At 38.8% G+C, this 17,196-nt stretch overlaps 1 protein-coding gene across 4 annotated transcripts in view; it reads left to right on the forward strand.

The window, feature by feature from the left end:
* The window catches only part of PTPN14 (protein tyrosine phosphatase non-receptor type 14), a 136,989-nt gene that overhangs the window by 95,300 nt on the left and 24,493 nt on the right, over positions 1-17,196 (forward strand). For 3 of the 4 annotated variants that reach the window (XM_070734424.1, XM_070734423.1, XM_070734426.1), the window contains exons 6-12: positions 3,159-3,229; positions 4,081-4,168; positions 6,257-6,345; positions 8,434-8,521; positions 10,268-10,350; positions 13,731-13,788; positions 14,750-14,828. In XM_070734424.1, the coding sequence (XP_070590525.1) occupies positions 3,159-3,229; positions 4,081-4,168; positions 6,257-6,345; positions 8,434-8,521; positions 10,268-10,350; positions 13,731-13,788; positions 14,750-14,828 (556 nt within the window). The remainder of the gene's footprint in view (positions 1-3,158; positions 3,230-4,080; positions 4,169-6,256; positions 6,346-8,433; positions 8,522-10,267; positions 10,351-13,730; positions 13,789-14,749; positions 14,829-17,196) is intronic. The other variant, XM_070734425.1, reaches the window with a different exon arrangement.

Raw genomic sequence — 17,196 nt, forward strand, 5'->3', positions numbered from 1 at the left:
AGTCCCAAGGAAAATATTTGTGCAGAGGCAGATAATTGCTCAAAGCGCCTTAAGAAGTCACAAGGATCTTATGGACGAGCGAGCTTTTAATCACCAAGTATCTATAATTTTTGGCTGATGGGTGGGAAATCAGTCATTTCTAGACTGAGAAACATTGAGCCCTCAATTTCAAACGCCACGGGGGAAATCTGGCTTTGTCTAGTTTCCCCAGAGCATTTTTGCCAATGCTGAAGCCGTCGGTTAAACAAACCATGCTGCTCAGAGATGTCAGAAGGCAACGGAGGAACTCCTGCAAGGGAATTCCTCTGCACTGCCCACCACTTCACAGAGTGAAGACTAGTGTGGGTCGGGGGGGTCGGGAAGGCAGCCCAGCTCCCCCTCTGATGTGGGGCTAACTTGGAAGGGAGGGCAGGGAGGTAGAAAGAAATGGGAAAAAAAGAGAAAGAAAGAAAGAAAGAAAGAAAGAAAGAAAGAAAGAAAAAAGGAAGGAGGGAAGAAAATTGATGTGTATGTTTCATTTGTATCATGACCATGTTTAAAATTACAGGTAAGGTTCTTGTTAATGATTATTATAAGTATGACATCCTATGCTTAGTAAGTAATATAGGTATGACATCTTCCAAATAACATAGATTGCAGTACTTTTGGTCATATAATACATGGCCAACAATTAAAAAAAGATCTTCCATGTTCTTTCCCCCCCCCCCCCATTTTGGAAATTTTAGTCAGTTCACTATTAAGCATAGAGTGCTTAATTAGTCAGTTCACTAAGCATAAGGTGTCATACCTATAATAATCATTACTAAGAATCTTACCTGTAGCTTTAAACATGGACATGATGCAAATGAAACATACACACCCATTTTTCCTTCCTTCCTTCCTTCCTTCCTTCCTTCCTTCCTTCCTTCCTTCCTTCCTTCCTAACTTCCTTCCTTCCTTCCTTCCTTCCTTCCTTCCTTCTTTCCTTCCTTCCTTCCTCCCTCCCTCCCTCCCTCCCTTCCCTCCCTCCCTCCCCCTCCTCCCTCCCTCTCTCTCTCTTTCTCTTTCCTTTTTTCTCATTTCTTTCTACCTCCCTGTTGTCCCTTCCAAGTTAGCCCCTCTATTAATAAGCTGTTATAATTTTTTGTGTTTTTATTGTAGGATGTATTTAGTTTTATGAATAAAAAACTAATATATTTTAGTTTTAGAAATTTAAAAAAAATACTCAGGAGCATTTTTTATAAATTAGCAAGTGACAACAATTGCCAGGTTCTAATCCTTCACCTCTCTAAGTACAGCTGAGAAACACCCACTTCAAAGCTCTGGAGATTTGCGCATGGGCATTCTGCAATCTAGTATATTTTGGATGATTATAATCTGCCAGGATTCCCAGTCATACTAGAGCCATGATGGTGAACTTATGGCACTCATGCCAGAGGTGGCATGCAGAGTCCTCTCTGTGTCCATGCACGCCAGGCAGCATACCCACCGACCAGCTGTTCTCTTCTGGGTTCCCAGCTGGTCAGCCCATGTGTACGCCGCACCCAGAAGAGAGCAGCTGGCCAGTGCAGATGCACATGACGGAATCTGGAAGAGCTATTGCACGTATCAACACCAGCCAGCTACTTTCTTCTGTGCTCCAGTGCACACACTCCAGTTTCAACACTCAGTTGACACTGTACTAGAGCATGCCAGGTTAGAGAAGACTGGTACAGGTCTACTGAGCTAATTAGATTACTAATTAGCTAATCTACTAATAATGCTACGCCATCACTCTACTAAACAAATAATTCCCTCAACACTGTCAACTTTTTTCTAAGTTTGCACTACTATTTCTACTAGTTTTTTCTCATCATTCCTATCATTCTTTTCCTCCCACTTAGGACTGTATGACTGTAACTTGTTGCTTGTATCCTAAAATTTTTATTAATATTGATTGTTTCTTCATTGCTTATTTGACCCTCATGACAATCACTAAGTGTTGTACCACATGATTCTTGACAAATGTATCTTTTTCTTTTATGTACGCTGAGAGCATATGCACCAAGACAAATTTCTTGTGTGTCCAATCACACTTGGCCAATAAAGAATTCTATTCTATTCTATTCTATATTCTATTCTGTTCTCTCCTATTCTATTCTATTCTAGATCAATCATATGAGATGACCGAAAGCAATTTCCTGTTTTCCCAGTAAAATGGTTAAAATGCCTTGGGATAGCAGTTGCTGGTTTGTCTTGCAACAAGCGTGGCTTTTAAGAGGACTGGTTTTGAATTACATTGATTTCCTTCTGCCTTTGTCTGATTTTCACAGTCACGCAATTTAAAATTCATGACTTCAATTCCCAGAACTCCCCAGGCAGCATAACAGGGCTCTGCTTTAGGGGTGGGTTCTAACTTATCTTGTTGCTGGTTCGCTTCCTCCCATGCCGCGTGGCCGTGCCTCATGGGCGCATGCATGTGCAGTGGCAAAAAAAATCATTTTTTTTAAAAGACAAAAACAAGATGGTGACCACATGCATAGTACCAGAAATTTGGCTTCTGCGCATGCTCAGAAGAAAATTTAAAATAAATAAATAAATAAATAAATCTATTTTTTTTTTTAAAGATGGCAGCGCCCACGGATCTGCATTGACCAAATCAATTCCATGATGTCATTGTGACATCACCAGTAGGTCGCTACCAGTTCAGGTGAATGGGTCCAAACCAGGAGGAACCCACCTTGCTCTTCTCCCTTATGAAATCTATGGAGATTCTCAGTCATTCAAGTCAAGGTTGTCCCAAACATGCTTTTTTCAAAAGGCAACTGGACTTTTTGGGTTTTCTTTGAAGACATTTCGCTGACGAGCTAAAGAAGATTCTTGGATGAGAAGCATAGTATCTTCAAAGAAAAACCAGAAAAACCAGTTGCCTCTTGAAAAAAGCACCTTTGGGACTCCAGGATGATAGTTTTATGAGGAATAGTATGTGTTGTTAACCTCCCCGTTGCGCATTCTGTACTCTTTTAGTGATTCAGTTTTTTGATATCTTCAGTTATTTTAGTGCCATTTAGAATCGCTGTGTGATTAAGGGGGCATGCAAATTGTCTAAATACATAAATAAAAGAAAAGTAAAGGCATTGATTCCTTGAATTCCTTTATTCATAATAAACACAGTTCTTTGTTATCAATTTATTTTTCAGGATTTGATTCAAAATGAAGCCATTTTGGAAGAATTGATTCAGAAGGTAGACCAGGAACACCGAAATCTTAGGTTTGGTTCCCAAATTATCAATATTGCACTGTTGTCAATGTAAATTACTATTCAGCCAATAGGCTATTTCTTAGAATTAGCTATTTTTCTAACTTATGCAGTAACTTTATGTGGAATGGAACCAACCTCATGTCTCAGGAAAAGAATGTCAGTTATGTTAGTTCAATGAGACTTGTAAAAGATTAAGGGAAGAAACAATGAAGGCACAGAATTTCTTTGATGCAAGATTTCTCAAAAGTATTTGCCCACTTTTGGGCAAACCATTAACTTTGTTGTGGTATGAGGGCACTGTTTTAGCTGAACATTTCTGTTTTTTTCAATTTTCATGCAAATTACTGATTATAAGGGAAGTACATGTTCTTGTCCTTGTATTATTGATAAGGTGTTAGGATAAAGTGGTAGACTGCCTAAAGCTATTTGATGAATGAGTGGCACAGTGCATTGAAATACCCATTTAGCTTAATCAGATATAGAAGTTAACTCAATGACATCTAGAAACTAGGTTACTTGCCTCTGCACCCTTATAATATTTCCTTTGATTTTGGTCACATTTAGCGTGTGTTTACGATATTTGGATAAACTGATGGACAGCAGATATATAAATATTTTAATTATCCAATACAATTTGATAATTATTATGTTGTCCCCAATAGTTGTTACCTGGTTTTTTTAATCCTTTCTTTTTATATTATGAGAGGGCTTTTTTTTAAATGTTAGATGGCCAGAGTCACCCTTGTGAGATGAGCAGCCATATAAATTGATTAAAAAAGTAAATTCAAAGCAGAGGGGATGTTAAAATCTTTGGCCTTTTCAATAATCCTGTGTGATATTTCTATTAATTTTATTTGCAGCAGGCTTTCTGCAGCAGATGCAGAATTGCTTTACATCAGGGAAGTGGAACGGCTAGATGGATTTGGGCAGGAAAGTTTTCCTGTGAAGGTAAGGGGTTAGTACTTATATTGTGGTATATTGGTGAATTAAAAACATCTGAAAAGATAAATGTTAGTGGAGGGAGGAGGAGGAGGAGGAGGCTAATTTGGAAGAAGAGATAAAAAACTTTTGTCTGTTTTAGCATTAAGGGCTTGGGACCAATCCTGCTTTTTGACACATATATTTCTTATTTTGAGTCAGTTGGCTGGTCTATCTATATTAGAATGACCCTCTTACAAGTGACCTTACCAGTCCAGATTTGTTTCCCCTGTTGTTCTTTTGATTTTTTTTTGCTGACTGGTCATGGTATATCATTTGTGTGAGGATATTAGGACACACGTGAAATCTCCTGCCCTCTTTTGCTTCCTGCTTTAAGACTCCCTCATGGATTGAGGTCTTGTGTCTATAACCTCAAAGTACACAACTCTGCATTGACCTACAATCCCTCCATTACAACTGCACGTTCCCAAACATCTTTCAATTGCACAGAATAAAAGACCTGGTGTCTGCATGTGTGCGTGTAATAAAATTAACATTCTTGCATGTTTTTTTTCCTTTTAATTTCAATCAGTATTTTCCCTTTGTACCTTTTCCCTGTAATCATTTTCTTAATATGATTTTCCCCCCTTTGATAATTCACACATTTTTACCCGGTAGCAATAATAATTATTGCGTGCATGCAGAATAATTCAAATTATTGCCTTTTTAGCTTTAGGAAACACATTTCCCCCCCTCCTCGTGTTGGCTATGGAACCATGCCACTGCTTTATGTGCTATGGGCAATTCCATTTCTACCCTAAGGCACATCCCAGCTCAAGATCAATCCTGCTTCTGCTGCAGCTGATAGAAAGAATAGGACAATACTCAAAATAGCTTGGAGGGATAAAAGTAAATAAACAGTTTGGCTAGCTCCTGTGGTTTGGATCTTGTGACAGTCTGCATCAAAGTTAATGACTTTTTGCAGCAAAAAGGGTAGAAATTAACACCTCCTTCCACATTCAACTTTTAGCTGACTGACCAAAATGCAAGAATTTTAGGAGGTTTAAAATTCTGTCCCTCTATCAAGTAAATTCTGTAACAAAATTTGTATTCTGCTTCACATGAGTTATCTCTGTCAAGAACCCAGATAAGGGTGGCAAGTGACAAAACTTTTATCACAACAACCAGCTCCATCCCTTTTGTACATAATTGTGCCATAAGGGCAAAAGACTGGTGCTTGAAGTGGGAACTTGTGATGTACATTTTATCACTCTGGGAGTAGTTGTGATGGGCAATTCACATTTATGGCAATTTCAAAGCAAGTGCCTTTGCAGAGTTACACAAGACCAAAGGGAGAGATGCCAAAACATAAGGTGTATGGGCTAATTAAATAAATTGGAACCATGAGGGAAAAAAAATGATTTGAGATCATTCAGGCTTCACTGATTCAGGTAGTTTTTGATTTACGAGCACAGTTGGGACCAGAATTTTTGTTTTTAAGCAAGGCAATTTTATAAGTAGATCACTGCAGGTGTTAAATAAACCCCAGGTTTAAGTGATTCCAGTTTCCTTCATTAGCTTTGCTTATTGGAAACTGACTGGGAAAGTTGCAAGTGGCAGTCACATGACCCTGGGATGTTGCAACCTTTGTAGATACATGCTGGTTACCAAGCACCCAAGTTTTGATCACGTGATCATGGGGATGTGCAACAGTCATAAATGTGAGAGTCAATCTTAAGCCACTTTTTCTTTATTCTTTGTGCCTTTGTAACTTTGAACTGTCACTAAGCCAATTGCTGTAAATCAAGGACTATTTATAATCCTAATCGGATGTACTATAGCTCCAGTAATGTTTCTCAGATACTTTTAAAAGCAAAGGAAAAAAGTAAACCATTTCTGGACTTATTTTTAACATGACAATCAAGGCCAGGACATCTTCCGCTGATTTGTTTTATTAGCATTATTTGACAATTCAAGCCAAGAAATATCTGATGCAAGTGACTTAGTAAAAGCTGGAATTGCACAGTGGTTTTAGTAAAAAGATTGGAATTTTTACATTTTCAGAGATTAGAATTTGGGATAAAGATACTTCGATGTATATTTTAACTTTCTGTGCAGGACAATCAAGGAAATGACTTTCATCTTGGAATTTTCTGCATGGGAATTTTTCTAAAGAACCCAATGGGAAGATCCACAGTGAACTACAGGTAAAAGTAAGATTGAAGGGATTTTGCATTTGATAGAATAGAATAGAATAGAATTTTGTTGGCCAAGTGTGATTGGAAACACAAGGAATTTGTCTTGGTGCATATGCTCTCAGCGTACATAAAAGAAAAAATACACTTGTCAAGAATCATGTGGTACAACACTTAATGATTGTCATAGGGGTCAAATAAGCAATGAAGAAACAATCAATGTTAATAAAAATCTTAGGGTACAAGCAACAAGTTACAGTCATACAGTCCTAAGTGGGAGGAAAAGGATGATGGGAATGATGAGAAAAACTAGTAGAAATAGAAGTGCATATTTAGTGTTGTGATTCAGCCTGAGGCTCCTCAGGGACCATCTGGATCTCTGCCGTATCCATGCCCAGAGGAGGAGGATAGTGAACAGGAGGGGGAGGACCAAGCAGACGGGGGAGAGGAACATCAGGAAGAGGAGGAGGGAGAGCAGCCTGAGACCCCCCGGGGGGGGGGCTCTCCCCAGCTAGTAGCCTGGATTCATTGGATGAAGATGCACAGGCTATAATAGATGTGAGGCAGCGACGTGCAGATCAAAGAAGGGGCCAATTAGAAAGGTATTTCCATCCCTGAATTGGCAACAGCTGGGTTTGGGTGTGGTTCTCCTCAGCAGGGTTGAAAAGGCAGGCCCGCCCTTACAGTCTTGTGGAGAGTTATCAACTAGGAGTCCTGTGACCTTGCTTCGATTCTCGGCTTCTCTGATCTTGGTTTGTGGCCTAGAAGTCTGGAAGACTTGGGGGAGGCGTGGGTTTTATTATCTCCAGCGTTGTTTTTGCCAGCAAGAATCCTGTTTTATTGCCTGGCCTTCGTGAACCCTCTGTGAAGCTTCATAGTGTTCCTGTCTGTAAGAACAGTTTTTGTTACCTGTGTTTGCTTTGAATTATATAAACTGCCTTTGCTTTTTACCAGCGTGTCTGGCTACTCTTTTTGGTTGGTGTTGGCGTCTGGGGGGACCCAGACAGAACATTTAGTAAAAAGTCTGACAGTGTGATATGTCTGAAAAGTCTGATCTGACCAAAACTAGGTCAAAATGCATTTAAAACTTTGGATTAGTTTCAATAGGGGGTAACAATGTAGGGAAGATTAATTGCTATTATACTCTGCTTAATTCTGTCAAGATGCACAGCGCAAGCAGCATACTAGACTTGATAACCCATTGATCTGACCCAACATAATTTGTATAGAATGTAGCTTAGACTTCATCAAATCAATGAAAATTCAAAGTGCTTTATTTATCATAATGCTGTTCCTTACATTGCATTGGTGTCCTTTGGATATCATTAGCTTGTTATTAGTCATAGTTTCCTTCGTCATTCAGGTTTTTTTCCCTTCAAGAAGCCTAACAACTATCAAAGCATGCCTAGATTTCTATTTGTTTACATTTGCTTCTGAGAGGATCAGGATTTGTAATTGCACTGTACATGCAAAACATTTACCTGGATTCATAATTATATAGAGAGCAATTTGACTTAAATGATTTATGAATATTTCTTCTTGTAATAAAACAAATATTCTGAACATGTAGCTTATGTCAATGTTCTTTATTTAAATGGTTATAGCCCTCATGTCCCCCAAATCAATCCTTTTACGCAATGCTGGATGGAAATTCTGGAAAGTAATAGCTCTTGCATATTCAGTAAAATGAAATAATCTCTTTACCAAAGAAAAACAAACATAACACTTTTTTTTTTAAAAAAAAGCAAGGCAATTTGAGAGAGAGGAGGATCAAAATTCATATTCATTCATATATTCATATCTCAGCCTTCTCCTTTCTGGCAATTCCCCCCCCCCCTTTAGAAGCACCAAAATAATCCAGACAATGGAAGGCTTCTTGCTACAACAGGGGCTTGGACTAGATTACCTTGGAAATGTCTTCCAGCCCTAAATTGCTGTGCTGTTTCAAAGTGTCTTCTGAGGCCACAGCTAGTGCCAGGGTTTGTGGTCCTTCCTCCCCCCCCCCTCTCCCAAATCAAGAATTATTTATGTAATAGGTAGTCAAATGAAATATTTTAGCAATGAAATTACTCTGCTTTAAACCATATTGCTTTTCTATAGGTGGAATGATATTGGAAATATAACACACAACAAGTCGTCAATTGTTGTAGAATTGGTTAACAAAGAAGAAACTCTGCTGTTTCATACGGTAGGCAAATGATAAAAAATCAATCTCAGAATTATAAATAATAATAATAACAGTGACATATCCTGAGCCCAGTGATAGATTTCAATAAAGCTTCTATAGCGAAAGACAACCAGAAAATGTGGCATTTCTTAGAACTTTTTCTTGAATACACTGACAGTTCCACAGAAACAAAGCAAAGCATCTTGTTTGCTAGAAATTTCCATTTCATTCTCATGAAAGTTTACATCACCTAGGTGTTCTACCAGGTGTAGCAAGATTGAAAAAGTTATACTGTCTTTTTATCTCCAATTTACCTTTGGAGAGAAGCCGTAATATAAATTGGCTAAATTGGCATTGGAGTAACCCTACGAAATAATAGTAATAGCACTCAGACTTATATTACGCATACAAATCTAATTAATAATAATAATAATGATGATGATGATGATAATAATAATAATAATAATATACAACTTAGATTTATATTCCACCGCAGCACTCTGAGCTGTGTACAATAGCAATCTGGGCCTTCATTTTACTGACCTCGGAAGGATAAAAGGCTGAATCAACCTCAAGCACATCACGATCAAACTCCAGGCTGTGGGCAGAGTTAGCCTCCAATGCTGTATTCTAACCATTGCACCAGCAGGGCTCTTTTAAATAAAGTTTAAAAAATGGGACGACCATTCAGTTAAATTTGCATTCTTTCCATTTATGTTTGACTTTTATCAGCTTGGGAGTTTATGACTTTTTAAAGTATTTATAATAAAGGATATTCCCATTCCTTTTATTTCAAAAGGCCTTTTAAGCTGAATTTTGTACTAAAACTGTAACCAAAATTAGTTATATTAATGTTGGTTGCAATATTCAAAACCAGAAGCACACATAAATGACTGATTCAGCTGGATTCAATATATATTGCATGTGTGTGTGTGTGTGTACACTATCACAAGTAGAATTCTTCTTCAATCAATTACAGGCAGTAGAGAACAGTTTCATTTCAGCAGGGTACAGATGGAAGAGTACAGAGTGGAGACTAGTGCTACACCCAGCCTTAAGCTTAAGTATTCACTTTTGATTCTCTGCACTGATTCAAAAGTGGTTAGCTTCTATTGGCTGATTCCGTTGCTATGCCTATTCATTGGCTAACCTTGTTAACATAGCTCTCCCATTTCATGAATATCTTAACAAGTTATACATTTACTGATTGAGTGAGGGCTTTGTGTTGGGCAGTAAATGAATGGAGCTGAGGGCTGGAGAGGCAATGCCAGCTGACAGTTAGCAGTTTCCCATTGAGCAGTGACCATCAGCTGGTCAGAAGTGGCCAAACTCAGCAGGTCAGTGGCTACATGCTGATTGAACCTGATTTCCCCAATTTCCCAGTTTAGAGAAACTTATTCTCTGCATTTTCATATTGCTCTGTCTTTGGGAAACTTTGAGCCAATTACACTCACTTCTGAGCCACAGAATTGGCAAGGACCCACTCAAGTTTAATAATGCAGCAGCCTTATTTATTCTTTAGCCCAGTCTTTGAGCCAGATGGTATGGCAAGATTGCACTAGCATCCCTGATCTACGATAACTTGAATGATGCTAAACTTTGGATTTTGGTATATATTTTTCTGCAAAGCATTCTCCCTACTGAATATTTCAGAGGAACATGGTCAGTGTTATATAACTCTTTGTTATGTTTGTCCCAGTGAAATTCAGTGTTATTCATTCCTTCTTTTTCCTTGTTCTCTCTCTCCCACCTTTTCTGCTTTAAAAGGATGACCTTGAAAACGCCAAGTACATTTCACGGCTCTTTGCTGCGAAGCACAAGTTTTACAAACAAAACAAAATCTGCACAGAGTAAGTACGGATCTTTGGAAAATTCTGGCTGGCTGCAATAAATGTCAAGTGGTGGTGTTTTGGATTAGGTTATTTATGTATTTGTCATGTGTTCGTTGTTTGTCTGTTTGAGGCCATTGTATTATTTATTCTCCATCTGCTCATTGCCCATACAGCAGAATCAAAGATTATAACTCTAGGCGTAATGTGTTTTCTTCGTGGGTACACCAGAGATACAAAATTTTTTTTGGGAAACATTCTTTTTTGTAGTTGTCTTAGAAATCTCTCATTGAAAGACAGTCAAATAATGCTTGAAATGAAACAGATGAGAAGGAACGGCATGAAAATCAGGTGTTTTCCACTGTTGTCTAAAATATACAGTTTAGGTTTAGACATTTGTCCAAGGCTTTATAAATTATTGGCAAGCCCTGTCGGACTTTTAAATGTATAACTTGACTTCGGTTAACAAACCAGACTGAGAAAATTGGTTTCCAGTAACTTGTTTTGTCCTCCTGGTTTCACTTGGAGGAAGTGCTTTTTAGTGTTGCTGTCATTTATGGAATAAGCAACCAGCAGCTCATGCCAAAGACTAATATATTCAGGTTTTCTGTTGGTTGCTTCCTGATTTACAGCTATCCCTATCTATACTGTATATTCATCTCTCCTTGGCTTTTAAGCTTTCTGTCCTCTGTCTTCCTTCGTATTAACTTGCCATGGCAAATATTCCTTTGTGTTGGAGTTGAGAAAAAAAACCTACTGCCACTTTATACAGATTGTGGTCTGTGTTGAACTACCACTTTTTTATGGGTACATCAACTGCATTTTAATGCAGGTAGTTATGTCACTCTGGTCTCGGGAATACAAGTATCCTGTACTAGTGGTGTCAGTATAATAATGTGAAAACTGAAGCATGGGGCCATTTAAATACTCTGTTGCATTAGATGTTTCATTAGATCTAATCAGGGCTTTGTAAATCTGGATAATCACTAGATTGCAGTGAGTTTTGTTTTGTTTTTGCAACAGACTTGGAAGTGGATTAATGTTTGAAAGGAATTCTTGAGATGCACATCAGTGTCCAAACCCAGGTGTTTAGCTACTTTGACATCACTGATCTATCACTGTTAATCTAAGTGACTGAATGGAGGAAATGATCAAAGTTAAGCAACCAAGTGCCTTTCAGATACTTGGACTTTAGTTCCCATATTAGACTTGTTTTCTAAGTCAAGCAGTGTAAAAGTGCCTTAAAGGAGCTTAGTTACTCAGTGCTTTTTTAGTTGCAATGCTCCAGCAGCTTGTGCATTTGAGCCATGGATGGCACAGTGGTTAGAATGTAGTATTGCAGGCTAATTCTGCTAACTGCCAGCACAGTGGCAGTTCGAGTCTCACTGACTCAAGGTTGACTCAGAAACTCTCGGGCAATGCCATCTGGGAAGCTTTCATAACTGGCTGTTTCCTACATAACAATATTGGCATGCTAATTGAGATATTTATTACATTTATATCTTGTCTTCTATACAGCATATACAGTAAATGCTCCCTTCTATCTGCCCTTGCAACTTTAAGCCTGTAAATTGTTTTGCTTTGAGGGTGTGAGACTGGCCCGAAGTCCCCGTATGAGTTCCGTGGTTGAGGATGGATTAGAACCTGTTTCTCCCTGATCCTAGTCTGAGAAGTCAGAGAAAGTAGGAAGTATAAAGCTTATTGTTCAAACCTAAACATCACATCAAAACATTGTACACAATTGGATACTTTATTTGTAGCTTTGTACCCTTTGTTTTTATTTTCATTGCAGTAGCCAGACAGATAGCAGATAACAACTGTCCTTTTATTACAAAGCACAACACCTGTAGCCAGTTTCTGAAAGAAAAAATAAAACAAATGATGGCAGAAGAAAACAGCATGATAAGAAATAGCAGCCCCCCTGCAGTGACGAATATTTTCTAGAGATGAAATAGGGAGTGATAGAGTAGGGAAAAAGAAGTAATGTTTGCATTGGTTTTGTGTTTGCTTTCCAGTACCTTTAAGCTCTGGAAGATAACAGAAGGATGACTTAATGGGTTTCAGTCACAATTTCATTTGTATAAAAGTTGCCACAGTGGAAAATAAAAAATAATGTCTGAATGAAAGTAATTCCAGTTACTCTATGTTAGTAACTGAGAGACAAACAAAAGAGCAGGACCAGGTCACAATTCTTCCACAGAATTCAAATGAAGGTAGAAGCATAGTTATCTATATCCCAAAAGCAAGGTTTTTACATTTTCTTGGCTAAAATCTTGGCCCTCTTTGTAGTGGTTGAAAGCTCTTGAGGTTTCTCTCTAATAAAAAATAATGTAAAATGTGTGGTCTCTTGATCCAGATTTGAGTCACCACAAATGGGGTGGGAGTTTGGCAGCCCTGATCTACAGAGTATTTGTGAAGCTAGAAGAATTGTGTCTCACGTGAGATGTTGATATACTTGTTTTATTGATGTTGATGTTGTGTTGTTTGATATCTTCTTTTTTACTTTTAAAAAATTTCTACTTTTGTTGTTAACTGCCTTTGGAGTCTTGTCTGTGTGTTTTCAGTATTTAGTAAAAGAATACGTTGGTTGGGTTAATAACATTAGTTCCTAGATCTATGATTTCTAGCTGTGAAGTTTTCCATATCTTTATCTTTTGCATCTGCTGTTTGCAATTTGTATGGAGGCAGGTATGAGTGGGTATTTTCTAATTACACATCACATCATTTACCAGATCAGAAAATGTAAGATGAGGAATTCCACATTTCCTTTCTGCACGTAAGCACTTTATTTCTACTGTACCTTGTGATTTTTAAAAAAAATTGTGCCTCTTTGTTCTTTCTCCCACCTCCACCTGCTTCTTACTATTTTAACATGAAATTCCATTTACCTGCTTGTTTCTCTCTTAGCCTGCGAGTGCCTTTATCTTGTTGAGTGATTTGTTATGCTCTTAACTGTTCTCTTTTTTAAAAAATCCCCTTTCCAAAACTGGCCTTCTCCAACCTGGTGCCCTTCATATCCTGGACCTGTAATGCTCATGACTTCAGTAATCGAAGTGACAGAAGTTGTGGTTAGACAGGTCTGGAGAGCTCTAATTGGAGAAAAAAATGGCCTAAGCAATATCAAATTAACTCTGATAGATTGATTTGGTTCTATTGAATTTGTTTTCTGCATTTTCATTTGTAAATACATTTGTTCTTTTTGAAGGGCATGTGTGATAATAAATGTTAAGGCCTTTATAAATAATACTGTATTTCTTTTGTAAATATATTCCCATATCCATTTCATATCAGATAATAACTATCGTTATGTAACAGTTTTTCATTCCACTTGCATAAGAACACATGTTCTGTATTTTACAGAATTACAGTGATTAAGAATCATTTCCATCTTTTCCCCACAGACAATCAAATTCTCCTCCCCCTATCAGACGGCGGCCCACATGGAGCAGATCATCTTTGGTAAATATCTTGCCAAGTGTGTTGAGCTCAAGAGACACAGAATACTCTAGAACGCCTCCAACTACGAGGGTTGCCCAGAAAGTAATGCCCTTTCCCCCCCTCAGCCTACAGTAATGGTACGAATGCGAAACTTTCGATATACATTATTTGAATTGTCAGGAGTGCGTGTGTAAATTTTGCATTTCTTCAGACAGATAGCGTAGCTGCAACAGTGTTTTGAAATGGCATCTATAAGTGATGTACATTACAAGCAGTTTGTCTTCATTGAATTTCTCACTGCGGAGAAAAAAACTGTTGGGAACATTCACAAACGTTTGTGTACAGTTTATGGAGAATCTGCAGTCGACAGAAGTACGGTTAGTCGCTGGGCACAGAGGGTGAGGGCATTAGAAGAACAGAACAGAAGAACAGAGGGTGAGGCCATTAGAACAAGGAGTGGTACTGACAGGGCATACACACTCTTGTGTCTTGCTGGAGGAAGGCCATAGAACAGGAAAGAGATTACGGGGGGAAATAAGGAGTGTAGAAGAAACACCATTCTTTCTTGTGTGTAAGTTTTATTATGTTCAATAAATAATTGTTGAAGAAGAAAAAATGTGATGCATTACTTTCTGGGCGACCCTCATACAAACAGTTCTAATAAACTGTTTTGTAAAAAGAGCCGTGGTGGCGCGGTATTTAGAATGCAGTACTGCAGACTGGTTTTGCTGACTGCCGGCTGCCAGCAGTTGAGCAGTTCGATTCTTACCAGGCTCAAGGTTGACACAGCCTTCCATCATTCCTAGGTTAGTAAAATCAGGATACAGATTATTGGGGGCAATAGGCTGATTCTGTGGGCTGTAAAATACTGTGAAGCAGTATAAAAGTCTTAAGTGCTATTGCTATTGCTATTGTATTACCTCTCCAAAAATGCTGCGAATAACTGTCCAATGTGTATGTTTTATTTTACTTCACATTTTAGCCACGGCAGCACCCACTTATTATGCCTCCTGTGCATGTACAATGTGGAGAACACTACACTGAAACTCACAATTCACAAGGTTAGTGATGAGAATGGAAATAGGAACAACATCAGATATAGTGCCTACTTTTTAAAAAGGAATTTACAATATTGAGCTCTTTTTTTTTTTGCACTATGATAAGGATAGGCGTTTTCCTTCATGAGGTTTCTATAACTTAGTCAATATTTGAGGATGCCACATTCCTGCAATCGGCTGAAGACATCTTTGTTCAGTACAGTGATACCTTGTCTTACAAACTTAATTGGTTCCCGGACGAGGTTCTTAAGGTGAAAAGTTTGTAAGACGAAACAATGTTTCCCATAGGAATCCATGGAAAAGCCATTAATGCATGCAAGCCCAAAATTCACCCCTTTTGCCACCCAAATTTCAATTTCACTGAGGCTCCCCTCACTTTGAAACCCTACCTCCAGACTTCCGTTCCCAGCAAAGCTCCCGTTTTTGCACTGCTGGGATTCCCCTGCTGGAATTCCTCTGCAGCATCACAAAAACACGGAAGTCCGGAAGTGGGGTTTCCCATTGAGGGGAGCCTCAGGGGAATCCCAGCAGTGCAAAACGGGTGCTTCACTGGCAACGGAAGTACGGAGGTGGGGCATCCCAGCGGTGGCGGTGGGTTTGTAAGGTGAAAATAGTTTGTAAGAAGAGGCCAAATAATCTTAAACCTCAGGTTTTGTATCTCGAAAAGTTTGTATGACGAGGCGTTTGTAAGACGAGGTATCACTGTATATGCTTCCTCTTTCTGAAATAGGTTTATATCCAAGTTTTGCCTTTCCAAATCCAAAGATCTAGCTCAGTGATTTTCAACCTTTTTTGAGCCACGGCACATTTTTTACATTTACAAAATCCTGGGGCACACCACCAACTAAAATGACACAAAATGACACCCTAAGACACACTCCTTTCTTTTTCCATCCCTGTCTCCTCCCCCTTTGTGTGTGTGTGTGTACACATTCTGGAACCCTTTCCAAAAACAGGTGAGGGCTGAGTTTTTTCTCTCTCTTATTCTTTGGGTGCTTTTTATCATATGCTTTAAATTAAGAGTCACTTCTCTCTCTCTTTTGTTTCTCTCTCTTTCCTCTCATTCTCTGTCTCAATCATTTTCTCACTTCTCTTTTTTCTTCCCTTTTTGATCTCATTTCTCTCTCTCTCCGTCCCTTCCTCTCCTTTTCTCTCTTTCTCTCTCTCTTGCTTTCTTTCTCTCTCACTCTTGCTTTCTCTCTTTCTCTCTTTTCTCTCTCTCTCTTGCTTTCTCTCTCTCTCTCTCTTTCTCTTTCTCTCTCTCTTGCTTACTTTCTCTCTCTCTCTCTCAGCAAAAAGTTGTGAGTCCTAAACCTGAGCTCCCTTCTTCGTGGCACACCTGACCATGTCTCGCGGCACACTAGTGTGCCACGGCACACTGGTTGAAAAACACTGATCTAGCTAGACCTGTAGTCTCAGTGTTTGTATTTGGCTCACTGGCCAGGTACATAGTTGATAATTGTAGCCAGATTGAAACAGAGTCCTTTTGATTTACAGCCATAGTTCTTACCTACTGCACAGTCATATCCCCTTTTCTCATGGAAGGTTACTGGTGATTTGGCTAATACTTAAACTAAATAGCAGAGAAAGTGATTATTTAATTAAGTAAATAATTCATTAATAAGAATTATTTAGTAATGCCATTTCCAGTGCGTTAAAATCTAAAATTGCAGGGGTAAAAGTTATGTCTTGAAATGGTAACAGATTAGTGGAAATAATAAAATAGCTCTGATTCCGTCCTAAAGTTTGGAAATAGATGGTTGCTTTATTTTTGTTACAGTTTGGAAAATGTACCTTCTTGTGTTTGCCTTTTTATCTGCCTTTAGAGCCTTGATGGCAAACCTGTGGCACAGGTGCCACAAGAGGCATGCAGAGCCATATCGGTGGGCACGCAAGCTCAGGTCCGGGAGTCGGGAGCTGGGGATGGTGAGGGAAGGCCATTTTTACCTCCCCCAGGCTCCTAGAAAGGCTGGGGAGTCTGGGGAGAGCAAAAAAGAGGCGTGCCATTGTGCGCCAGGAATGGGAGGGGGTCATGCACGCATGTACGTGGGGGGTGCATGGAATTAGGGGTGTGGGCACGCATATGAGTGACCCCACCACCACACTCCTCCCCTTTTGGAAAACCAAAAAAAGTTCACCATCACTGTCTTAGAGAGTCCAAGGGAAAATTGGAGCATTTATTTATTTATTTTACAGTTTTTACAAATTATAACAATTGAAATTATAAAATCAGCAGTTGAAATAAATAAAAACTATGACAAGCAATCAATTCTTTCTCCAAGATGGTCCCCAATAGAACTTAGTTAGCACTTGAATATCTAAAAACTTCAAGGGAGCTTATTGAAATCTGGAGGCCAAGAGTTCCAAAATA

Source organism: Erythrolamprus reginae, chromosome 1 (assembly GCF_031021105.1).
Source record: "Erythrolamprus reginae isolate rEryReg1 chromosome 1, rEryReg1.hap1, whole genome shotgun sequence".
In the NCBI taxonomy this organism is placed as follows: Eukaryota; Metazoa; Chordata; class Lepidosauria; order Squamata; family Dipsadidae; genus Erythrolamprus; species Erythrolamprus reginae.